The following is a 26,500-nucleotide window of genomic DNA, read 5'->3' as shown; positions in this document are numbered from 1 at the left end:
ATTAAAGAATTAGCCTTGTTTTTAAAAACTCCATGTGCAAATGATCATTTTCAGGCCTCAGTCAGCCCTCTGTTGTTTACAGGTTGTGTATGCTGGTAGTAAAGTTATAACAAAGTTAAATCTACTTTGAGAATGGACTTTCTTTCTGTAGTAAAGTAAAATGTTAATGGAAAAAAAATCAGAGATTCTATTTTTTTTGAATATAAACTTGGGGAAGTCAGATTACTGTAGCAATTGCTACAGCAGTATCATTTAAATTCTGTAGAATTTTTATACCTCTTTGGAAATAAAAATCGATTCTTTTTGTAAAGCATACCATTTTCCCCTCACTGCTGAGGTTGGAGTACATCACCTCTCTGGACAGTAGAGAGAGGAATGTGTGTGACGCGCAGCAGACACTCAAAAGCAATGGTGGTCCCTGTCCTTGGAAACTGCACGAGTGTACCTTGGTGTAATACTTCATCTGCTACAAAGTCTTTCCACCTGTATTTTAAACCTGTCCTCACAGGATCACTGGAGTGAATCCAATCAGGTCTTTTATTTTCAGCTCAGGCAACTAAGTGGAATTTACAGAGGTCCCAGGGCAATCCTGTACATGCCCAATATCTATGTCATGAGGCTGTCTCAGTTAGTTTTCTTGGGCTGCTGTGACAGATTATCACAGACTGGGGGCCTTAAACAACAGAGATTTACTTTCTTACCATTCCGGAGACTGAAGTCCAAGACCAAGGTGTGGACAGCGTTGGTTTCTGGCAAGGCCTCGCTTCCTTCCCATCTTGCAGATGGCTCCCTTCTTGCTGTGGCCTCACGTGGCATTTCCTCTGTGCACACACGCTCCTGGCATCTCTTCTTCTTCCTAGAAGGGTGTCAGTCCTCTTCGATTAGCGCCCCATCTTTAGAAACTCATTTAACCTTAGATGCTTAGTCTCTCAGTTGTGTCCAACTAAGCAGCCCCGTGGACTGTAGCCCCCCGGGCTCCTCTGTCCATGGGATTTCCCAGGCAAGAATACTGGAGCAGTTTGTCATTTCCTGCCCCAGGGGATCTTCCTGACACAGGGATCAAACCCATGTCTCTTGTGTCCCCTGCATTGGCAGGTGGGTTCTTTACCAGTAGTGCCACCTGGGAAGCCCCATTTAAATCTTAACCACCTCCTTAAAGGCCCTGTCTCCAAGTATAGTCACATTGGAGATTAGGGTTTTAACATACAAACATTGGAGGCATACAATTCAGTCCATAACACTCAACCCTGTTTAAAAAATGCTTTAATGGAATCCATTTGAAAATAGGCTTAAAACTTTAAGATATGTATTTGGAGCTAAATGAAATCTATAAAATTAACCAAAATGCTAGAATTTGTTGTAATTTAAAGACTCAGATACTAGCCTAGTTCTCTATTCGGTTCAAGCTACTCACCAACAACAGCTCTGAAGTCAATTGTGACCTTTTGATTAATTTCAGCCATGACAGAAAAATATGACAGTTTCATTTGTTAATTTTATGTGGTTTGATTTACTTTAGCTTACTTTACTTTTCCCCTGAAGAAGCTGGTGATTTGTAATCTTCTGATTCTAGCTCTGGTGAAAATATTCTTTCCTGGCCAGTTGGTTCCTCTCTATTCTGTTGACCTGGTGCTGCTGGAAACCAAGATGTTTGTTTGTTTGTCTAACCATTTGGTCATCCATTTATTCATCCATCCATCCAACAAATGCTAATTCACCATGACCTTCCAGCAATGGTGTAGATATTAGGGGGGTGGGTTGAGTATCCAAAGGCAGATGGGACCCAGTTTAAGACCTTAGTGAGGTCACGGTCCAGGATGTCTGTGACAGTCCCGTAAACCTGTAACCACAGTGCATGGCAGTAAATACTATGAAAGTGCTGTGCCCCAGGTGCAGTGAGGAGGGTGTGCCAGCCTTCCAGAGAGCTCAGGTTTTCCAGAATCGTGCTCAGTCGCTCAGTCATGTCCGACTCTTTGCGACCCCATGGACTGCAGCTGGTGGTGCTAGCGGTAAAGAACCTGCCTGCCAATGCAGGAGACATAAGAGATGGGAAGCAGTGCCTATTCTACGGGGAAGCAGAGGAGAGTTTTTCAGGTAGCCATACGGAGAAGGAGCATTTTAGGCAAAGCAAACAGGATATGAGAAAACGTGGGAGGTCAAACTCCAGGATGCATTCAGTGAAATCCAAGGAATCAGCCTTGCTGAACTGTGGGAGTGAGCGAGGGGGAGGGCAGGCAAGGTTGGTTAGGAAGGCAGCGACTCCTTCTGGAAGTGACCAGGCTGGTGGGCTGGGCTTTATTCCCCCAAGAGGGAGTGCAGGGCTAGGCACATGGCCTTGTTTTTTGCTAGATGAATGAGTGAATAAATGATTTAATAAATATTCATAAGCTGTAGAAATTTTTGAAAGAAATCTTTTTATTTTTAATTTAAAAATAAAGCCTTTTGTTTTCAGTTTATATACATTAAAGAAAATGGATAGAAGCGTAAAGAAAATGAAATTTCCTGTAATTTTTCTATTATTCTTTGACATCATTTTCTGTATTACTGAAGGATTTTGAACATTGGCCTGGCAGATTGAAGAAATGATTTACACATGTTGCAGCAACAGCAGCAGCAGGGAGATGGATTATGAGCAGAGAATCCAGTGAACAGGTTGTTGCGATTGTCCAGATAAAAAAGAATGAAACCCTAAAGTAAGATCTAATGGTAACTGTTCCCTGGGTCAGCATTTGTGAGGTTCTTCCTAAATCAGCCACTCTATTTAGTCAGTCACGCAATGCAGAAAGAAAGCAGTATGTTCAAGAGATCGTTGAGTATTTGTTTGAATAAAAGTTGGCAACTGATTCTGTTTGTGTGTGTGTGTGTCTGTGTGTGAGAGAGAGAGATTTGATGAGATAACCCTATAACTAGGATCACAATAGTTCAGTTGATTCTCAGATTAACCAAGGCGGAGTACAGAAGAAGGGCTTTGGGGAAAAGGATAATTGTATGTTGAGTTTGAAGTGCTTGTAGGATGTTCAGGTAGGGATGTATGGTGGTGAGCCTAGACTCAAAGAAGGGGCCTGAGTTCAGAGATCTCAGCTTCTCTAAGCAGGACAGTCTTTGGGAAGCCAAGAGTAAACATGGGTCAGGGTGGCCCAGATGGGAGCAAATCTGCAGGCACGGTGGGGTCAGACTGAAAGATCACTCTGGTTCTTCTTAATGGAGCCAGAATGGATTTGCAGGGACCAAGTGCGGGAGAGGAGAGACCAGCTAAGCCGATGCAGTAGCCCAGACAAGAGGTGGGGGGCTGAGCCAGGGGGCGGGCCTGCACAGGGAAGAGGATGGATCTGAGTCACGTGGGATTTAGTGTGATGTCTTTAAGACTCATTCATATTACAGCATGTATCAGAATTTCATCTTTAAGACTGAATAATATTTCATTGTGTGTGTGTACATATATATACATATAAAATACATTTTGTTTATTCATTCATCTGTTAGATGGACGTTTGAGTCATTTCCACCTTTTGGTTATTGTGAATAATGCTGCTATGAACATGGATGTGCTTGATATTAAAATTTTGTGATTATCTGTCATCTTCAGGAGATGATAGGAGTTTTGTTTTATTCATTTCATTTCTTGTTTAACATGTAGTAATGCTGCTACTCTGTAGACCCTCAACATTGACATGTGCATGAAGGGCTTAAAATTGATTTACTTTATTTTTATTTAACAAATGTGTATAAATTTCCACGCTAAGTGCTTTTTAAAAATTGTCTCTTCTAATTTTACTAAACACCCTGTGAGGTATAGAACTACCACGATTCCTTTTTTTACAGCTGAGGAAACTGAGGCAGAGTTAGTTCGTAGTACAGCTGAGATTTGAACCCAAACGATCAGGTCGAGGTCTGGACTCTTAGCCACCCCGCTGTGTCGCCTCCCTCACCCAGCTGGCTGGGCTTGCAGACACATTTGGGTGAGTGGAAGCCATCCATGAGGATTGCAAGAGGAGTCCAGAAAAGAGAGACTTCTCATAAACCCTCTTTTATGTCAAAATAGTGCAGGATGCATTTTTAGTGCAAAGGTGTGTGGCTAGAAGGAAGATCTGGGGATTTAGGGAAAAAACAAAATTGAAAAACAAAAAAAAATCCAAAACATCCAACCAGCCAAACAAATCTAAACCCACTATTCATGTATTTGAGAACTGTGGTAGAGATAGGTAAGTGATCCTTAGTGCCGTTGGGTGATTAGATGATGGTCAGAAACACAGCTGGTCGGGGTGTCCCTTCTCTCAAGTAGCGCTTTTTCAATAATCTTTCAGGTAATGTGTTGGCACTGTAGTTGTGAAGTCCATAATAAAAGTGCATTAGAAGAAGAAGGGTGGGAGGCAAGCGGTGAGCTATGTAGGGAGGGTGGGTAAAGGTGGCCCAGGTACTGGATGTTGCCTCGCCACTGACAGTGCAGCCCACTACCGTGGGCTCTCCATGTCAGCCTGGAGTCCCTCATCACAATGGAGGGTCAGTCTCTGTTCCTTAATGGGATGCTTTCTGTCTGCTCCAGAGCATAGATTCCCCTCATCTATGCCCAACCAAGGTAGGGAGGGTTCAAGAGGTGCTCAGGTCCAGCGATGACTGCCTGTGTCAGCAAAGCACAGCAAAATCAGGGTTGCTGTGACTTTACACCGATCATCACCGTTTTGTGTCTGGTCCACTGTCGTTGCCACTCAGACTTCTCACCTTTAGCCATCTCCTGGCCGTTGCAAATTTGCCACCTTTCCCCAGAGAATGCTCCATTTCATTTTCTTTGTTTATGCTGGTGGCAAGCTCTGCACAAGGTCACAGTTGCATCTATGTAAGTCTGACTAATGGTTGGTCATGATTTCAGGTTCCTCGAGACAAGAGGCTACTGTCTGTAAGCAAAGCAAGCGAGAGCCAAGAAGACCAGGATAAGAGGTATGATAATATATACAGGAATATGCCTGACTCTCCAGATAACTCCTTTTTTATGTTTTTGACAATGATAGTATTAAACTATAACTTTTGTTCTTGAGAGGATGTGGGAGTCAAGAAGCCTGACGTCTGCTCCCTGTCTTTTGGAGCCTGGACCAAACTGGATTTCTCAGTTGGGAGAGCAAATTGCAATTTTTGGTTTTGCAATTTGCAGAGGGTCATCAGTGTCTTCCAAAAAGGCTGCAAATCCCAAGAGACAGAGGTGATATATTGGCAAGATAGCCCACTGCTAGTGTGAACTTTTCTGTTAATTCAGTGGCTGTGTAACTGCGATGAGGCTCTTAAGGGAGTGAGACATTTGAAGATGACCTTTGGTAAGGGGGAGAGGAAGGAGGCCAGGCTGATCTCAGTCTAGGGAGGAGCTGGTAGGGAGCCATGGGTGGCAGAGGATACTGTCAGGGTGCAGGGGCAGGAAAGATGTTAGGAGACCATAGGTAACACTCTTTTCCTTCAGTCCTGAATTAAGGACCAGGTGAAAAACAAGACACAGATTGAAATTAAAAAGAAAAAAAAATCAATTTTATTTCTAATGAAGCATAATCAGACAATGTGATTTTGAACGGGCAATTTATAATGTATCAGTACTGACTTAGATATGGCTTCTCATCCAGTCCCAGGCAGGACTTCAGGCCTCCCTGAAGGGACAGACCACATATGGCCTGGCCAAGGTGATTGGAGTGTCTGTCTCCTTTCTTTGGCCAAGATGATCCAGATATAAAGAAGGACCCATAAAGGTCTGAACCACCTTGCTCAGCTACTTCTCCCAAAGTAGCTCCCAAACACAACCAATCAAATAAATCTCTTCCCCTGCAGAGGAATGGAGAAGCCACAGTGCTTTTCTCTTGAAGGGTTTTCCACTTGGAAACATGAAGCCAAGAGAAATGAAGTCTCCTACTAAAACAGATGTCAGAATCTTTCCTGCCCTTGATAGGAACAGCTTGTGACTTTGTGATCTTGTCATACGACTAGCAGTGGGGACCGCCAGTCAGCAGTGTTATGCTGTGTGTCAGCTCCAGGGCACACCCCCAGCAGAAGGTCAAGGCTGTCTGTGTGTGATTTGCTCTTCCAAGGGGATCTTCTGGGACTTTATGCTGCTTTGGGGACCCGGGCACTAGTTAGTAGCAGTGATGACAGGGAGAAAGAGGCTGATAGTCTTCAGGTCCAGTGACTTTTCCTCCATCCAGTCCGTATTTAATAAGTTAAAGAAGTGTAAGTCCTACACCCATAATCACAGAAAGATTAGGAACGCATGCAGGGGGTGGAGATGGGGAGAGAAATGAATCTAAAATGTGTGCTCTGTATGTATCATAATAGATACAATAGGCCATGTTTTGGTAAAGTATCTTTTAGAGCAGCCTTAAAGACTGACAGCTGCCCATTGTATTTTAAAGGCCGTTTTTATATCTACGGAGTGCCTTAAAAAAACTGGCAGTGAGGTATAGACAAATCACCTTGTATAGGCTAATTATGACTTTGTAGACTTCTGGTTAAATGTAATTTGGAAGGATATCATTTGGTCTGCAGTGTACTCATGAATTAAGTTGCCATGGGCTGGCATGATATCATTACAAATGTTTGTATACAGAAGTCGCCACTTTGAAAAGTAATCTCAAGGACATGACTCCAATTTTTTTTTTAAGAGTATATTTTCATGCACCATTCCTAGCATTGCATTTTTTCCTCATGTTATAATGTTTGGTTCAATTTTAAATTCTATTGCAAATGAGTCAGTATCTCACAATAGCTCTTAACTTTGTTCAGATCACCCATTTTGAGGGATGACTTTCAAAGTTCTCTGACATCAGCTTTTAAAGTCAGTGCTATTCTGTAGAAGCACTGTTACACATTATAGCACAGTGCTGAGTCTATTATTTCCTTGTCTCGTGGTAATGAAGATTCAACTATATTTGCACGACTGTATTCACTTGCTTATCTGTTTGTTTATAAGAAGGCCCAAAATATTTTGACTTATGTTTCTTGTTTAGAATCCAAGTGTTTTGCATGAAATACAGACTTAAGAAATTTGGACTGAAATGGACTCTGACTGTAGAGGAATTGATTAATTTAGAATATTTTGGCCAAACCAGTAAGACCATGCTTGTGCAAAACCCAGAAGTGTGAAAAAAGTAGATAATTGCTTTGGTAGCTATTGAACATAGACCAACCCTTCTACACTCAACTTGCAGGATATTATCCAAAAGGTACTGCCTAAAATGAGTTTGGGAGATTCTGGGTTACAATGAAACATTTGGAAGAACCCCTTGGGGCCTTTACTGTGTTCACGGCTGTGACCCACCAGGGTGGTCTTGTTTTGGCAATAGCATCTTTTTTTTAAAATATTGATTTTATCATGGACTCCTTTCTTTGAGGAACATGTATTAACATGCCATGTGATATTCTAAACACACAAGGTTTAGGAAATATTGATATAAATGGGTGGTCTGGGTTTTGGCATCATCCACTCACTGGATTCAGATTAAACGTAATATCTAATTTTCACTGTGCCTTAGACACAGATTTGTTGTATTGATTTGGCCACGAAAGCAGGTTATTACTGAAAGCCAGAATGTTTATAGACTCGTGATTTTATTCTTTAAAGGATTCCTTTCTAGAGTGGTTTCTTTAGGTCTGTGACTGACTCAGAGAGGTTCAGGTATTTTTCTGTTGGCTTTGCTCATGAGGAGCCGTTTTCTCCTCAAGCTTCACTTTGAAGTTTTATCTGAAAAATCAAAGCTAAAAATACCAAGCCCTGTTTGAGAGTTAGGCAAGTTCAGAGGCCAGTTGACTTCCTTTACAGAGAGGAGCCAGGAGAGCTCAATTCTTGGAAGAACCAATTTTGTTCAAATATTTCTCCTGATGAAAGATGCCTATAAACCCCAGAAAGCACCTGCTGGTTTAAAAAAGACAAAACACCGGGGACAGAGCTGCATACAAAACATGCATTTTCTTTCTGTCATTCAGGGTAATCTATAAATAAGTAAGAGATGGCCACAAATCTTACTGATAAGATTTGTTAGAAAAATCATTTTGCTATAACAGTGCTCATTTAGTAAGAAGTTCCTCCTTCCTTCTGCTCTCACTCAAAATCCTGCAGTGTAGATGCAAACAGTTCATCCTATCCTGGTAAGAGTTAATTTTCGAAATCCTTTCCTTTCTCTTTGTACCAGTCAGGAGGTGTGAGATCTGACAGCGCTTGTCTTACCTAAGCCCAGTTATACCACTTCCTTAAGTCCTGATAGTAATTCAATGCTAAGGATATCAATGAGCTCATGGTTTTTCTCAGTTTAGTGAAATATTTTAATGACAGGCTCTCATTATCTTATTTTTATCTGCAAAGGGTTTAGCCTGCAGAACAGTGAAAACTATTCTTCCCAATCTTCTCCTTCAACCTATGTTCTGCCCCTATTTTTTAAATTACTGTGAATTTTTAAAATTTATTTATTTATTTATTTTAAATTTATTTTTAATTGAAAGATAATTGCTTTACCAATGTTTATCAGTACCACAAAACCAGTATTGTATTGGTTTCTACCAAATCCCTGTGTTTTTAAAAAAGACTATTTAAATTTTTTTCTTTTGAAAGCTTTCAAACATATTCATAAATAAAGATGGTGGTATAATGAACCCCCAAAGACCCATTCCATCCTCCAGATTCAGTACTTGATAATTTTTTCTTACACCTATTTATTCTTCACCATTTCTTTCTTTCCCTTCTTTTCTTTCTTTCTTTCTTTTTTTAAAAGATATTATTGCAGTAGTATTTAAAGTAAGTTCTTGGCTTACTTTATGTCATTTCACCTGTAACATGACATATTTTGAGATCCATATCCATTTGATATGGATCTCTAAATAAACAAGGACTTTTTATTACATAACCTCAAAATCATTATCACATCTAAGTGAATGAATAATACTTCCTTAGCATCAGCTAACTTTCAGTTCATATTTGATCGCCTCAAAAATCCCATTGCCTCATAAATACCTCTTTGGCTTTTTAGATCGGGATCCAAACAAGATCTGCTTGTCCCATTTGGTTGTCATGCCTTTTAAATCTCTTAACCTAGAACAAGTCTCCCACCTTTCTTTCTTTTTTCATGCCTCTGACTTATTGAGGAAACCAGGTCAGTAAGATGTGTGATATTCTGGTTTGTATGATTGTTTCTTTTCAGTGTTGTTTAAATTATTCTTCCAGCTCCCGTATATCCTAAGAACTGGAAGCTAGATATAAAGCTTGGTTTGATTTAGAGTCAACATTTGTTTTTTGTTGAGCATTTTCTAGGTGGGGCTGATTGCATGCTACCAGAAGGTACATGGGGGTGGTTGTCCTACTTCTAGTGATGGAAAGATCCATTGCATTCCATCGTAAAGTTCACCATCAATTTTTTCCCCCTAATGCATTAGCATCCACTGATTCTTGCTTGCATCAGTTATTAAGAGTTGCAGAATGATGATTTTTCTAATTCTATCCTGTTGCTGGGGGGCGGGTTTCAATACACAGAAACTGTCTTGGCACAAGTGAAGCCCAGAGTAATTTGAGTGGAGGAGAAAATCGAGTGCAGGTCCTGAAGACTGTTCCAGTGAACCTTTCCCTAAATCAAGACCACCTGGAGAATTCCAAGCGGGAGCAGTACAGCGCGAACGTCCCCGAGAGCCCAGCCATCATCCCCGTGTCAGGAATCACAGTGGTGAAGGCTGAAGATTTCACACCGGTTTTCATGACCCCAACGGTGCACTATCCCCGGGGAGAAGGGGAGGAGCAACGCGTGGTTATCTTTGAACAGAGTCAGTACCCCGTGCCGTCCATGGCCGGCCACGGCACCTACCTCAAGGACGACCAGCGCAGCACCCCGGACAGCACTTACAGCGAGAGTTTCAAAGACGGAAACACGGAGGTGAGTCCCTGGCTGTTACCTCAGGAGCCCAAGCCGAAACCCAGGACCCACACCTAACTTTTCTACTCTATTTGCTTTAAAAAATTTTTATTTATTTATTTATTGATTTTTGACTGCACTGGGTCTTCATTGCTGCATGCTGGCTTTCTCTAGTTGTGGTGAGTGGGGGCTCCTCTCTAGATGTGGTGCATTGGCTTCTCATTGCGGTGGCTTCTCTTCTTGCAGAGCACGGGCTTTAGGGGTTCAGTAGTTGCAGCAAATGGGTTCTACAGCACAGGCTTAATAGTTGTGGCCCACGGGCTTAGCTGCTGCATAATGCGTGGGATCTTCCTGGACCGGGAATAGAACTCCTGTCTCCAGCATTGGCAGGTGGATTCTTTACCACTGAGTCCCCAGAGAAGCCCTTTATTTGCTTTTTATGTGGAATGAGTGAATTCAACTGTGAGTTCAGGTTTTTCTTTTTTTTTTTAAAAACATGTTTGCTTCTTTCTTTATAAACAGATTTTATTAAAACATTGGTTTGGTTGTGTGGAGGAGTATTCCCATTTTCCTGACTCGGAGATGACAGATTCCTCTATTGGAGGAATTAGTCTTAAAATGTAGTGTTAGTCTTAAAATCAAATATTTGTGAAGAACAAAGAGCTGTCTGTGTGGAAGTTTCCTACTTTATAAAGTTTTCACCTTGACTTCTTCTGGTTTGTGACCTTCCGAATGGCAGCCAAAGGTGTTGCCTGCTCATCATTTTTTAAAAACAAAGCAACTCTTCTTTTAAAACTTATTTATTCTTAATTGAAGGATAATTGCTTTACAATATTGTGTTGGTTCCTGCCACACAGCAGCATGAATCTGCCATCGGTATGCATGTGTTCCTTCCCTCTTGAACCTCCCTCCCACCCAACTAGGTCATCACAGAGCACCAGCTTTGAGCTGATTCCCGTTGGTTATTTTACATATGGTAGTGTATATGTTTCCATGCTGCTCTCCATTCGCGCCACCTTCTCCTTCCCCCACTGTGTCCACAAGTCTTCTCTGTGTCTGCATCTCCAATCCTGCCCTGCAAATAGGTTCATCAGTACCATCTTTCTAGATTCCATATATAAGTGTTAATATACATTATTTTTTTCTCTTTCTGACTTACTTCACTCTGTATAATAGGCTCTAGGTTTATCTACCACATTAAAACTGACTCAAATGTGTTCTTTTTATGGCTGTGTAACATTCCATCGTACATATGTACCACAGCTTCTTTATCCATTCATCTGTTGATGGCCATCCATAGGTTGCTTCCATGTCTTAGCTGTTGGAAATAGTGCTGCAGTGAACACTGGGGTACATGTGTCTTTCTCAATTATGGTTTTCTCAGTGTATATGCCCAGTAGTGGGATTCTTGGGTCTTATGGTAGTTTTAATTCTAGTTTTTTAAGGAATCTCCATATGCTTCAACCATATGCTCCTCCATAGTAGTTGTATCATTTGATATTCCCACCAACAGTGAAAGAGGGTTCCATTTTCTCCACACCCTCTCCAGCATTTATTGTTTATAGATTAAAACAATATAACTCTTTAAAGACCTCGTCTGATGAAAACTCAAGGAAGAATTGGTATTATCAGTAATAAAGTATGTATATGTATGTGTACTTTGCACCTTACAGATAGATTCTATGTATTCTTCTCATGTGCCCAAAGAATTTGCAGAAGCAGTTATCTTTGCTTGCTCGTTTGTTTTAAATTCACATGTTTTAAGGGCACAGTTTGAAAATTTTGTTAAATGTATCCAGTTGTGTAACCAACATCAGAATCAACAGACAGCTTCCTCATCCTAAAAGTCTGAAGTTGAAGCCCTCCCCTCCCCCCTTGGTCATGGCAAACACTCACCTGCCTTTGGTCATTATAGCTTCGCTTTATCTAAAATTTCATATAAATGGAATGATAGCGTATGCAATCTTGATTGTTGTTTTCTTTCATTTAATATAATAGTTTTGCATTTCATCCATGTTATTGGTTGTATTAATAGTTTGTTTCTTAAATTGCTGAGTAGTATCCATGGTAAGCATATATCACAATTTATTCACCAGTTGGTGGATATTTGTTGCTTCTAGTTTTTGGCTATTATAAATAATGCTGCTATGGACATTCAGGTTTTAATGTGGATGTATGTTTTCATTTCTCTTGGGTACATAACTATGGCTGGACTTGGTGGGTCATCTGGTAAATGTATATGTAGCTTTATATGGGTCATGTGGTAAATGAATGTGAAACACTGTTGTACAGTGTTTCAAGGTAGCTGTAATATTTTCATTCTTACCAGCATTGCATGAGGATGCCCCCTTTCCACATTCTTGCCCAAGTTTGATACCACCAATCTTTTTAGCTTTACTTTAGTGTATATGTGATATTATCTCGTTATGGTTTAAACCTGCATTTCTCTGATGTCTAGTGATGTTGAATATTATTCTGTGTGTTTATTTGACCACTCCTATAACTCCTTTTGTGAAATGTCTGTTTCAAATAATTCGCCCAATTTTTAAATTGGGCTATTGGGCTTTATTTAGCTATATTTAACTGTATTTAACAGCAACAATATTTAATCTTGATAAAGTCCAATTGATCAACGTTTTTCTCTTAGAGTTTATGCTTTTGATGTATTGTTTAAGAAATCTTGGCCTAACCTAATGTCAGAAATATTTTCTGTTTTTTTTTCTAAACATTTAATAGTTTTTACCTCTTGCTTGTGGGTTTATGATCTATGAGATAATTTTCATATAGGATACCAGAGAAGTGTTGTCCCATTTTTTTCTATGTTGACATCCAGGGTTCCAGAACCACTTGTTGGAAAGGCAGTATTCTCTTCATTTAATTGCCTTGAGATCTTTGTAGAACATCAATTGCTAATATAATTGTGAATCACCACTCCAATTTTTGACTTGGCACATGTCATGCTTTTTTTCTTTTTTTAGGTTGTGTCAGCTTCTTCCACATTTCAGAGCAGTGACTCTGCGTTTGAGTCAGTGGTCACTGACATCTCATTTTGCAGTCCACCTGGGCCAGTTAAAGACAATGGCAGAAGGAGAAAACTTGTGGTTTTTTCTTTCTTAAAGAGGAGTGTGGTGGCAGCATACCAAATACTTGCAGCCTGCTGCTCATTTAGTTGCCAATAGGACAAACTTCAGCCACGTGAGGCTGAAATGGTAACCTTGAATAATAATACCTTAAAATAATAAGCATTTGATGAGTACTTACTCTGTGTTGGGCATCATTCTATGTAATGTGGATTCATGTAATCCTCCCAAAACTCCCATGAGATACTATGGGTAGATACCATGAGATCCCATGGTAGATACTATTATTGTCATCTCTATTTTCCAGATGAGATGCATAAGGGCAGCTGTGAACATACCACAGTAAGTGGCAGAGATGGGACTTGCCACCGGCTGTTGGTCTCCAGGGTCAACATCCTTGACCATTACCTCTATATTCAGAGACAATGTGGGGCCTTCTGGTTCTCGGGAATTCCATTGCTGAACATAGTGCCTTACCCAGATGTTTTTTTAATGTGAGTGTTCTTCATGTCATTAGCTGTTTCTCATCTTTCATGTGACAATAAGAGGGACAAAAGGGACCAGCTCCCTGCAGCGTTGGTAGGGGCTCACAGTAGACAAGTCGCTCTGGCAGCCCTTCCTTTCCTGACTCGTCATTCCTGAATGCCTGCTGTTTTCTCTGAACTTGAGGAAAGAGCAGATGGAGACAGGATAAATTCACCGTGCTCATCAGGGTTCCATATTGTGGGGGTTCTGGTAGCTTTACATCAAGAGTTCAATATTCTTGCAGTGACAATGTTATCTTCAGGTTTGCTTCCTTAGCTTCCTGTGTGGCTTAAAATCATCCACAAGCTGCTTCTTTTTCTCCCCGCTCCCCTCTCCTTTTTTTCCTGTTATTCCTGAAGTGAGCAGGGGCTACTTCCTGGTTGTCGTGCATGGGCTTCTCATTGAAAAGCATCTTCTCTTGCTGCGGAACACAGGCTATAGGCGCACAGGCTTCAGTAGTTGCAGCACGCAGGCTTAGAAGTTGTGCGTGGGCTTAGTTGCTCCGAGGTTTGTGGGATCTTCCCAGACCAGGGATTGAACCTGTGTCCCCTGCATTGGCAGGTGGACTGTTAACCACTGGACCACCAGGGAAGTCCCCCTGCTCCTTCTTCTTTCTTTTTTTTTTCAAACTGAGCGAGGGATCTTGTAGGGTTTTGGTACTGTGGAATATTTTATTTGCCCTCAAGCAGCCAGGCATGCTTCTGTAGGGAAAAGCAAATCACTCCACATGGGAATGTGAGGTGCATACTTTTTCACTAAAGCGTTGCTACTAATGTTTTTCTCACACAGAGCAGAAATATTCCATTAGTCACAGAAGAGTCCGTGGATGTGGTCCAGTGTCAACGGAACTGTCACCCTATTTGGGGGAATGTGTTATCAGTTGTGCTTGTGTTGTAGATAAAGAGGCTTATGAAAGGAAGCTATTGTATTCGGGGTTTTATTTTGAAGTGAATGAGAAAGCAATTTACCAGAAACTAAATGTGAAAATTATTTCCATTGAATTTAGTTTAGGTGCTCTCCTAGTCTTGGAAATCAGTGTTTACATTGCATAAGGTATTTCAATGTGATGTAAATTAATTTAAATGATCTATCGAGGTCTTCAGCCATGGCATGGTCAACAGGTTATAAGATTAGGTGATTTCAGAGTGATTTCACCTAGTAAATTTCACTAAGGAAAATTTGTCTGAAAAACCTAGTACTTCCTTTAAGCAAACTATTAAAATCCCTACTAGTTGTTGAGTTAGCAAGTTTCATTTGCTATTACAGATGACTTCTCCTCTCTGTATATGTATGTGTATGTGTGTGAGTGTGTGTGTGTGGGTGAGTGTGTGTGTGTACTGATACCAAGGAAGGGAGTAGTTTGGCTCAATTCAAGCCAGTAGCATTAAAAAGTTCTTTAATGAATTTATTTAGCTAATTTGATTTATATTTTATTCTGTATCCTCTTTGTAGTAACATTTGGTAAATATTTGTTTATACTGGGTGTTAGGCATTTTGCTAAATGTGGGAGTAGAGAGAAGGGGGTGTGTCTTGGTTTCTGTGCTCTAGAAGGTAACTATATAATTTGTGAAGAGACATAACAATAGTTGCTGTTTATTGAGTACTGCTGTGTGCTAGGCACTGTGGCTTGCACATTTTATTTAATATTTACTATACCACAATTCTGCAAGGAAGGTATTATTTTTTCCCACTTTACAGATGAGAAAAACAGATCCAGAGAGCTTATGAATGTGCCAAAATGTCACACAGCTAATAAGCAGAGTCGAGTTGATAAATATAAATCAGGGTAGTATTAACACCTATCAGGTTTCTAAAGTGAAAGTGAAAGTCGCTCAATCGTGTCCGACTCATTGCAACCCCATGGACTGTGTAGTCCATGGAATTCTCCAGGACAGAATACTGGAGTCGGTAGGCTTTCCCTTCTCCAGGGGATCTTCCCAACCCAGGGGTCGAACCCAGGTCTCCTGCATTGCAGGCAATTCTCTACTAGCTGAACCACAAGGGAAGCCCCATCAGGTTTCTAGGAAACATGTAAAACTTGAGAGAGGGAAGAAAGAGTTTTTATAGAAAAATCATGTGTATTGTCGTTATAAAAATCAAATTAGAAGAAAGAATTGGCTTATTCTATTCTACAATTTTGTATAAGTCAGTTAATAGACGTCTAACTAGCTGTAGGAATGAAGAAACTCCAGATCTCAGTGATACGATACAGTAAAAGTTTATTTCTTGCTAATAATCTTGATGCAAGTCTATAGACCCGTCTTCTGATCAGGAATCCATCTTGTGACATTACCGTCTCTGTATGTGACTTCAGAGTCACCCTAGCTGGGGAAGAGAGACCATGGAGTGGCACACGACTTATAAATACTTTGATCTGAAAGTGGGGCTATTCCCCCTGTTTCATTGGCTAGAACTAGTCACATGGTCTCAACTAATTGGAAGAGGCTGAGAAATCGATTTTCCCATTTAGTCCTCTAATTTGCTCAGGAATGAGAACTATTGGGTTGGCCAAAAAGTTTATTCAAGTTTTCCCATAATATCTGAAAATATAAAATATGAAAAAATATATTTCATATAATAAACATTTCATGTAATAGAAATAATAATTGATAATTATATCAATGTATATAATTGATATATATAATATATATTCAGATTTTCCCATAACATCTGAAAATATATAAATATGGAAATATATATATTATATTATATTATATACATGTATATAAATATCTTATGGAAAAACCTAATGAACTTTTTGGCCAACCCAATATTTATAGGGAAGATGAGATATCTCTACCATGTGTTTCATTATTTAGCCCCTGGTATGTTAATTGTCAAATTAATGTAGTTTGCAGAGAATCCTGGAATGAAATCAAGGAATTATTATTTGTCATACCCAACAGACTTATGATGATTATGTCCATTGATGTCCTATTCATCTGTAGACTGATATGGAAAGTTACCCTGGGTCTAAACACTGTCCAATGTGATTAATTTTTAAATGATAGTTCATTTCCTCCCCTAACATAAAGAATAAAACCTTGAAAATGTTGATTTAGTTACTAAAATGGATCATGACTTTGCTTTTGATTAGTGCAACCAATTTTATTATTTTTTTATTTCAAATACTCAAAATAGTGCATGTAGTACCACTAAAACTTCTATCATTTATTATTTTGTTCTTGAACCAAGAAAAATTTTGGAAAATCCTTAGAATACAAATTTTATACTTTGGGAAGACTTAGGTTTCTCTGCATGTGCTGTGCTGTGCTGAGTCACTGCAGCTGTGTCCAACTCTTTGCGACCCTACGGACTGTAACCCGCCTGGCTCCTCTGTCCCTGGGATTCTCTAGGCAAGAATACTGGAACTGGTGACCATGCCCTCCTCTGGGGGATCTTCCCAACCCAGGGCTTGAATCTGTGTCTCTTACATCTCCCCTATTAGCAGGCAGGTTGTTTACCACTAGTGCCACCTGGGAAACCCTTTGTTTTCTCTATTTGTGGTCAAAGTTGGTGAGAATTGGATGTCCCATTATTCAGGCTCCTAGGAGCCCTCTATCCAACTCTTGCCCAGAATGGATCTGGAAATCCCCTTTCTGTTAAAGCTGTTACTTGGCAGCACCATTTGATACTTTGATACTCTTGCCTCTTGAAGAAGTTCTTGGCTTTATGTCCATAGCTCAGTTACCATTTATGCCCTCAATACTTTGCACATTTTTTTCTCTAGCCCAGTTCTCTCTACACCCTATACCTTTGTGCCCAACTGCCTGTTTGACTTTGAAAAGTAAAAGTGAAAGCCGCTCAGTCGTGTCCAGCTCTTTGCGACCCTATGGATAATAGCCTACCAGGCTCTGTCCATGGAATTCTTCAGGCCAGAATACTGGAGTGGGTAGCCGTTTCCTTCTCCAGGGGATCTTCCCAGCCTAGGGATCAAACCCAGGTTTCCCGCATTGCAAGTGGATTCTTTACCATCTGAGCCACCAGGGAACCCCCTGTTTGACTTTCCACGTATACAAAACCTGGTTTACAAATTGTTCTCCACCCTAGTGGAGTGACACCACCATCTTTCTGGTTTCTGAAGAAACTAGGAATTTTTTTTCTGCATACTCTGCTCTCTTATCATCCTGGTTTAAGTCATTATCAGTTCTATCAACTTCTTTTTCTTTTTTTTAAATATTTATTTTAATACACTTATTTGGCTGTGCCAGGTCTTAGTTGCACGTGGACCCTTTTTAGTTGCATCTAGCAGGGTCTTGCAGGTGCGTCATCTGAACTCTTAGTTGCAGCATGTGGGATCTAGTTCCCTGACCAGGGGATTAAACTCATACCCCCTGCATTGGGGGTGCATAGTCTTAGCCACTGGACCACCAGGGAAAGACCCCAACTTCCCTTTCTTAAATCTCTCTGAAATCCTTCCCTTGTCTCCATTCTGCTTCCACCTTACTGACTCAAGCTATCATTATCTCTGGTCTGTAAAACAGTCCACTTTTGTACACTGTACCTAGGATGGTCTTTTCAAAATTATAATCTGATCATGACACCTTCTTATTGAAATCTCATTGTTTCTAGGATCAATATCTAAATCTGTAACTGGTTTTCAGGTCCTTGTATATTCCATTTCTCCTCTGCCTTTCCCACCTCATCTTGCACATCTTTCCCCCTGGTGCCCTCTGCTCTGAGCTTCATTCAGTTCTGTGAACCTAATATGCTCCTCTTGCCTCAAGACCCCTGTGAATGTTGCTCCATGTTTCAGATCTGTGCTGTGTGGTAGGTACTGTAGTCACTAGCCACATGTGGCTATTAAAACTGGATAAAATTTAAAATTTAATTCCTCAGTCCCATTATTTCCATTCTAAGTGCTCAGTAGACACATGTGGCTAGTGGCTACTGTATTAGACAGTGAAGATATAGGACATTTCCATCTTTGCATAAAGTTCTATTGGACAGTGTTATTCTAGAATATTCTTTATGAACTTCCACACCCTTCCTCCTGTGTGAGGTTCTTAGGGAAGACCTCCTTGTCCTCCCCTTTCAGTTTCTAGTAAAATCAATTTTCTTTGTATCTAAGTCCACCAACCAAAGACTACCACTACCATATTTGTAGTCAAAGTTGTGTTTATTTAGTCTGTTTCTGCAGGGGATCCTTAGGGACAGCTCATAAGAGAGAGTTGGGAGGATCTCTTGATAGTGTTTGGGCTTGTGTTGGATGAGTCTAAGAAGGGGTCATGAAGTGACAACCAGCTCTGGATTGGGTATATCGAGATGTTGGGGGCGGTCTAGAAACTGGGTGTCTCGGTTGTCATTGCTCAGAAGAGGTGATGAACAAAGCGAGGCTGAGGATATCTTTGCTAGGAAAGCGTCAGTCCCTTGTGTAGCTGTGTTGCTGTCTTCTGGGCTCCTGTTGGTCTTCCCTGTTGTGCCACTGGACACAGTGCATCCTGTTGGAACCGTCAAGGCTGGTTGTCGGTGGGACTGATTTTTACTTTCTCAGTTGTGATGTGCTGTCCTAGACCTCTGCGGCTGTTCCTCAGAGTGCTTGCACATGGTTTATAAACTTTTAAGTGAATGATTATTTGGCTAATGTTTTTCATCTATTAGACCAGAAGCTTCATGAGAGCAGGGCCTGCATCTTCTTGTTCACTGTGGTATCCATAGCACCTAGCATGGTGTCTGATACAAAGTAGATGCTCAGCAAATATTTGTTGAAGGAGTAGATGAATGAATACATTAATAAGACTTAAAAATTGGTGACTGATTAAAGACATGGAATTATTTAGCTATATCTGATGTACATATAAACTGTGATGTAAGGATACACTGCGGTCTAGAGATGGTGGTTGGAAAATAAACCACCATCCTAGTGATAGTGGTTAGAGATGGTCACTGGAAAATAGCTGGGAGTAACCCTTTCCTGGGGATGACAGAGGATGAGATGGGTGGATGGCATCACTGAGTCAATGGACATGAGTAGGAGCCAACTCCCAGGGATAGTGAAGAATAGAGAAGCCTGGCAGGCTGTAGATCATGGGGTTGGAAAGTGTTGGACACAACTTAGCAACTGAACAACAACAACAACAAACCCTTTCCTGAGAAGGAAATCTTTGAATTACTTTTCAAAGAATGGACATTTATGGCAGAGAAAGGAGAAGCAAGACGGTTGTTTCTTAGAGAGACTAGAAAAAACGCCACAGTGGAAGGTCCAGGTGTATGTGATCCACCAAGTGCTTTTTCATCAGTGTTCTGTTATATTCACTTGAAGATCAAGAGTTAGCGCTTTTGTGCATCTACTTGAAAAGGTTCTAAAATGTAGTAAAATTGCATCCTACTTGCACTAAATATAGAACAACTGGATGTCTGTGAACCCAAACCTCCTCATGTGTAATATGACTTAGAGTTTCCTCTCCAAACTCACTCTTAACAATGTTGCGATAGTGAAGATCTTAGAGAAGGGCACTGAATATGATCAAGTGGTCACTATAGAACAGAATTTAATACACGTAGATAGAACTCGCCACATTCCAGGAACTGTCCTTAGTAGTTCACGGCAAATAATGCAGTTAATTCTTCTCATCTCTTTAACTATGCATTTTACAGCTGAAGAAAATACAGCACTTGCCCCAGTCTACACAGGCAGCAGGTAAAAGAACTAGAACTCGACTATAGACAGTCTTGCTCCCGAAACTATGCTCCTAACACTCTCAATGGGGCTTATGATATGCTGTGTGGCCTCCCTGTATTCAGTGTTCCATTAACTCAGAATTCGAGACTCTTGGAATAGTGCCGGAGATAAGAAAATAGAAGAGATGTTTAAACGTTTGAGGAAACAGTTTCTAGTACCTGGAAACACCTTAGGAGCACCTGTGAACATGTGAATAAAAGCACAAATACATTTTATATTGAATATAATTCTTAATGTGCAAGTACTATGCCAGTTCTGCACACAAATGGTAACTATTTTCACTGTAGTTGAAAACACAATACCAAAAAAGTGTGTAATTTTCCTTTCTAAAACAAGGATAAGACAATGGATACCTTTGCCACTTTGGTGGGAGGGAGCATAATGACTCACCTGTTTGTTTTAATTTTGATGACTTTTTATATTTTGCAGAAATTTCGGAGTGCTTCGGTCGGGGCTGAGGAGTACATGTACGATCAGACATCAAGGTAGGTTTACAGGAGATGCCTTTAGACACTGATGCACTGATTAACTGTTTAAATGTATCTTCAAGTTATACTTCTGCACCTTTACAATAAAATCTTCTTCTCTGCACAGTGACTTCTAAATTATTATTTCCAGTCTGGATCAGTTTCTGAGGCCCATACTCTTTCTTTGTCCTTTTGTTGGCTAGATATCCCTTCTCAGGTGTTCCTCTGAATCTCAGACACTTTGGCCTCCAACACAACATGTACATAACGGAACTTTCTTTCTTTCTCCCCTTTTTCCCTTCCTTCTTGACATCTTTCACATTTTCTTCCACTTGTATTCCTTCTTTTTAAAAATTAATCAATTAATTAATCATATTTTTTTGGCTGTGCTAGGTCTTCCTTGCCGCGTGCAGTCTTTCTCTAGTTGTGGTGAGCAGGGACTGCTCTCTAGTTTCGGTACCTGGACTTCTCATTGTGGTGTCTTCTCTTGTTGTGGAACACAGGTTCTAGGTGCAGGGGCTTCAGTAGTTGCAGGGCACAGGCTTACTTGCCCTACGGCATGTGGGATCTTCTTGGACCAGGGATAGAGCCCAGGTCTTCTGCACTGGCAGGCAGATTCTTAACCACTGGACCACCAGGGAAGTCCCGCTTTCATTTCTTGTTATGTGTAATGATGTAGCCATCCTCCAGAGGTGCCTGAAGACAGGAGAGAAGGACATGAATGAATGAATCTCTCCCATTTGCAAATCTTACCAGTGATTTCACCATTTCAGATAGAATAAAACACAAATTCCTTATGAGGGTGGTTAGAGCCCTCCATGCATTGTAAACCTCCTCTCCCACTGTGTTTCTTGCCCCTTTACTTTTATGTGTATGACCCTCTTTTCTTCTGTCTGTTTTCTCTTAAAGTCCTTCTGCTCCTTCAGGGTCTTGTTCCAACCTCAGGCTCCCCAATCATCCTCTCCAGATTGTTCCAGACAGAATTTGGCTGTGCAGTGGTGGCGAAGGGTAGGGAAAATGCAGAGAAGAAAGTTTTGAATCAACTTCTGAAATTTGGAAATGCATGGATAATTTACATGCTATCCGTCCAGATAACCATGCAACCAGCTATTGGGCCATTAAAAAGAGCATTGACCTACCATTTTCATGCCCTGTTTTCGCTTTCTGCTGCTGTTATTGTCCCCTGGAGTGAGCGAGTTTCTCAGCCTCTTCTCAGCTGTGAAATGAGGAAGGTGGTTCTTATCTTGTGCTGTGGATCAGCCTGGGGGACGTGGATCCCCTGAAATTATATTACAAATCATTTGTGTTCATATGTGCTTTTATCTGGGGAGAAAGTTCACAGCTTTCTTCATGTTTTTCAAGCAGTCTGTGCCCTAGACAAGTTGCAAGCTCTGATCTAGGTAATTCCTAATATCCTGTCCAGGTCTCAAATTTTCTGATTCAGTGGTTATCTTGAAATTGCTTTTTCCAGGCAAAATGACAGTGGAGTCGATTCTATCTTGAATTATTTATTTCCCACCTTATTCTAAGATGCATATTCTGGAATTTGCTTTGTTTATCAGCTTTAACCTAAGATTTTTTATCATATAAGAGAAATATTATTTTGGCCTTCAGATTTCTCTCTCATTATATAAGCTAAAAGATATGAAACACTGCAGAAATGTTCAACATAGAAAGCAAGAGTCCCCCGTAATCTTATAGGTAGATCATTTTAGGAAGCAAACTTTGAATCTTTTTGTACCCAGTCTTTCACAGACTGTGAAATTTAAAGGGCTAAAAACATAGATGGACACAGTGAAGAGTTTCTGATGATCCAGAAAACAGACAAAGCATTTGCAATTGGATCATCATCTGTGCCATCCTGCAGGGTAGCAGAAATAAATATTCTGAATGAGCATCTTAAATAAAAAAGATGGTGGTTCATATTCGTTGCTCATTTTAAACAATGGCTGTTTTTCAAAGTTGGGAAAAATTAGTGTTTTCATTTTACACATTAAATTATATTTGTCAAATATTAGAGAAATTATTAAGATCCGGGATCTGCAAACTTTTTTTCTGTAATAGGCTAGATATTAAGTATTTTAGTTTTAGCGAATTACACAGTCTCTGTCATAACTACTCAGCCCAGCCGTGGCAGTGCAAAAGCGGCCATGAGAAGATGAAAATAGATGAGTGTAGCTGTGGGCCAGTAAAACTTAATTTACGAAAACAGCCAGCCAACTGGCTCTGGCCCAGGGACCATTGTTTGCAAGCTCCTGCTTTAGAGTAGTAACCGTGTCATGAGTTCTTCTGCAGGCTTAGAAAACAAGACCCCCTATAAAAAAATAATCCCTCTTATGAAACTAGATTCCCTAGAGATTTCAATAATGAGTGTTGAGTTCTAGATTTTTATGTTCTGAGGTGTTTTAAAGTGGGATGTAGCTATGTGCAACACCTCAGTTAGACAAAAGAAGGTTAAGTATATGGATCAATTGAACAAAAGCACTCATGCCTTTGGCTTATTGCTAGCATGACAGAAGCAAGTCCTGTCTAAGTTCAGGCATTGCAAAGTGCCAGCTAAAACCTAACAGAGGCTCCTCTGGCCCTGCCTGGCTCAGTGGGATGGGCATGTCGTGGACTTTCTCCCTTTCTTAACCATCTGGTTTATGGGCCACTAACAGAAATGCTATGTGCACTGTACTAACAGTGACCTTTGGTATAGTCTCATCTCTTTTGCCATATGCTGTGTTTTGTCTGTGAAATGGAGTAAATGTTGGTTAATGTTCATACAAAATGTTATTGATGTGAAATTGATCCCAAAGGCAGAAATGTCTGAGTGAATCTGACCACTGTTTGCTTTCTGTTCACAGTGGCACGTTTCAGTACACCCTGGAAGCCACCAAATCTCTCCGTCAGAAGCAAGGGGAGGGCCCGATGACCTACCTCAACAAGGGACAGTTCTATGCCATCACGCTCAGCGAGACGGGGGACAACAAGTGCTTCCGACACCCCATCAGCAAAGTCAGGGTAGGAGTCTCATTTCTCAAATAAAGCATGGAGGGAGCAGGTGAAAGCCTGGTTACTTACCAGCCTTGTGGAAGGGCATGGAAAAAAATTCCAAAGTAAATAATTCTAGAACAAATGTCAGAATTGGGGCACAGGAACTTATTGGCTTGCAGTTTATCATTTTAATCAGTAACCAATAAACCCCAGGGAACAGACATGTGGGAACATGCTTTCTGACTGTATCCAAGGAATTTCCCCAGCTTCACTCATTGCCTACGTGGTATCTAGTTATTATCATCATTGTTTTCAATCAAATGATATTCATTTTTTCCAGTAAGTAGCTATAAGTCAGAGCATATCTGTGGGTGGGAAAGAGCTGGGCTTTCTTCTGTAAAGGAGGGTGCAATTCATACATGTCCCTGGGCCCTTTGCAGCTCTGCTTAAAAGCCTTCTGCAGCCCAGTGCTTACTAAGGAATCAAGAGGGTCAGTTCAGTCACTCAGTCGTGTCCGACTCTTTGTGACTCCATTGACTGCAGCACACCAGGCTTTCCTGTTCATCACCAACTCCTGAAACCTGCTCAAACTCATGTCCGTCGAGTCAGTGATGCCATCCAGCCATCTCATCCTCCGTTGTCCCCTTCTCCTCCTGCCTTCAATCTTTCCCAGCATCAGGGTTTTTTCAAATGAGGCAGTTCTTCTCATCAGGTGGCCAAAGTATTGGAGTTTCAGCTTCAGCATCAGTCCGTCCATTGAATATTCAGGACTGATTTCCTTCAGGATGGACTGGTTGGATCTCCTTGCAGTCCAAGGGACTCTCAAGAGTCTTCTCCAACACCACAGTTCAAAAGCATCAATTCTTCAACGCTCAGCTTTCTTTATAGTCCAACTCTCACATCCTGTGTGACTACTGGAAAAACCATAGCTTTGACTAGATGGACCTTTGTTGGCAAAGTGATGTCTCTGCTTTTTAATATGCTGTCTAGGTTGGTCATGACTTTCCTTCCAAGGAGCAAGCGTCTTTTAATTTCATGGCTACAGTCACCATCTGCAGTGATTTTGGAGCCCCCCAAAATAAAGTCTGTCACTGTTTCCAGTGTTTCCCCATCTATTTGCCATGAAGTGATGGAACTGGATACCCTGATCTTAGTTTTCTGAATGTTGAGTTTTAAGCCAACTTTTTCACTCTCTTTCATCAAGTCCACCATAGTTTGGTCTCAGGTCAAACAATAAGGAGGGAACACAGCCCCGCCCATCAACAGAAAATTGGATTAAAGATTTACTGAGCATGGCCCCGCCCATCAGAACAAAACCCAGTTTCCCATAGGGTCAGTCTCTTCCATCGGGAAACTTCCATAAACCTCTTATCCTTATCCCTCAGAGGACAGACAGAATGAAAACCACAATCACAGAAAAGTAATCAATCTGATCACATGGACCACAGCCTTGTCTAACTCAATGAAACTATGAGCCATGCCGTGTAGGGCCACCCAAGATGGATGGTTCATGGTGGAGAGTTCTGATAAAACGTGGTCCACTGGGGAAGGGAATGGCAAACCACTTCAGTATTCTTGCCTTGAGAACCCCATGAATAGCATGAAAAGTCAAGGGGTGGGCATGATATGATCCCTACCTGGAGTGACTTGAAAGAATTTTCACATCCATGAGGGTTAGTTCTATTTGTGGGAAATGAAACTGTCTTGGAAGTTCGCCAGCTTCTGGCATTCTCAACTCTGCCAAGAAGGGCGGGAACTGGTAGTGCTTCTCTACTGAAAAGGAAAATTATATATACAAGAGCTCTGAAAAGAGGTTGAAGGAGTTTCCTGCCCTGTTGTAAAATGATTTATGCTGCTGTGTGTGTGCGTGCCTCCTTATTTTATCATAACTGCCTCCTCCTAAGCTGTTTCTTCAGCACATTGAGAAAGGAACGCTGTGCTCTGCCGGGCCCAGTTCACCCCATCTCAAATTCCCACGCAAAGGGTACCACACGAGGTCGCAGAGAAAAGCGTATCCGGGCACCTGCTGGCTGACTTGCCTGTTACTAGCTTTAGGTAAAATCATTACAGTGGCGTGCTCTTGAATCAACCAGGTTTTATGGCATTGTTTCCATGAGAAAGACAAGGAAGACTGCTCCTCCTTTGTCCAACAGGCCTTCTTCTCTTCAAGGCTGTCCCTGTTCCAGATTGGAGCTTCAGGGAGCAGGGCGGTTGAGGGTGAAGGGAAAGATGGGGAGGGAGGCTCTGGGACTAATGTCCTACCTGAGGCTGAGCTCCAGGGTAGGTGCAAAGGTGCTCTGTGTGCTGAGTGCCCTCCAGGGGGCTTAGGACGTCCCCAGCCTGTGGTCAGGCCTGTGGTGGAGGGATGCTGTCTTCATCCCCATTGTCCCCCTGCTCCCAACAACCACAATAGAAGAGCTAGTATTTATTGAGTGTGTGTATGTTAAACACCGTACATCGAGTAACTCTCTGAAAGTAGCAACAACCCTGTCCCATAGGCATTACCTTTATAATGTTCCAGATGAGGAAACTTGACCTTTCAGAAGTCAGCGACCAGCCAAGGTCACACAGCTCAAATGTAAGGGAGCCAGGTTATATCCCAGACAGCCAGACTTCTAACCTACTCCTAAACACCCGAGTGTACAGTGCTGAGTAGCATGGAGGCCTGAAAGGCATAGGATTCACCTCCAGAAGTTGACCCTAGTGCACCCTATGCCATCATATATGAATGCCTGGTGAGAAGACACCAGATACCTCTTCTTTAAAAAAAAAAAAAAATCTTGCCAATTACAAGGTAGTGTATAACTCATATACACCTTGGTAATAACACCATTATCATCACCCTGAAAAGATGATGTTAGTAATCTAAGGCCATGACAGCAGTTTGGAGTATAGCGACTTTTC

General features: G+C 41.1%; 1 protein-coding gene across 4 annotated transcripts in view; it reads left to right on the top strand.

The window, feature by feature from the left end:
* GRHL2 (grainyhead like transcription factor 2) overlaps positions 1 to 26,500 on the top strand; it is a 166,445-nt gene that overhangs the window by 50,637 nt on the left and 89,308 nt on the right. For all 4 annotated transcript variants that reach the window (XM_043879827.1, XM_043879826.1, XM_043879825.1 and 1 more), the window contains exons 3-6: positions 4,868 to 4,935; positions 9,491 to 9,884; positions 20,580 to 20,635; positions 23,467 to 23,623. In XM_043879827.1, coding sequence (XP_043735762.1) covers positions 4,868 to 4,935; positions 9,491 to 9,884; positions 20,580 to 20,635; positions 23,467 to 23,623 — 675 coding nt within the window. The remainder of the gene's footprint in view (positions 1 to 4,867; positions 4,936 to 9,490; positions 9,885 to 20,579; positions 20,636 to 23,466; positions 23,624 to 26,500) is intronic.

The sequence above is a fragment of the Cervus elaphus genome, chromosome 21 (genome assembly GCF_910594005.1).
Source record: "Cervus elaphus chromosome 21, mCerEla1.1, whole genome shotgun sequence".
NCBI lineage: Eukaryota > Metazoa > Chordata > Mammalia > Artiodactyla > Cervidae > Cervus > Cervus elaphus.
This window is presented reverse-complemented; position numbering and strand designations above follow the sequence as displayed.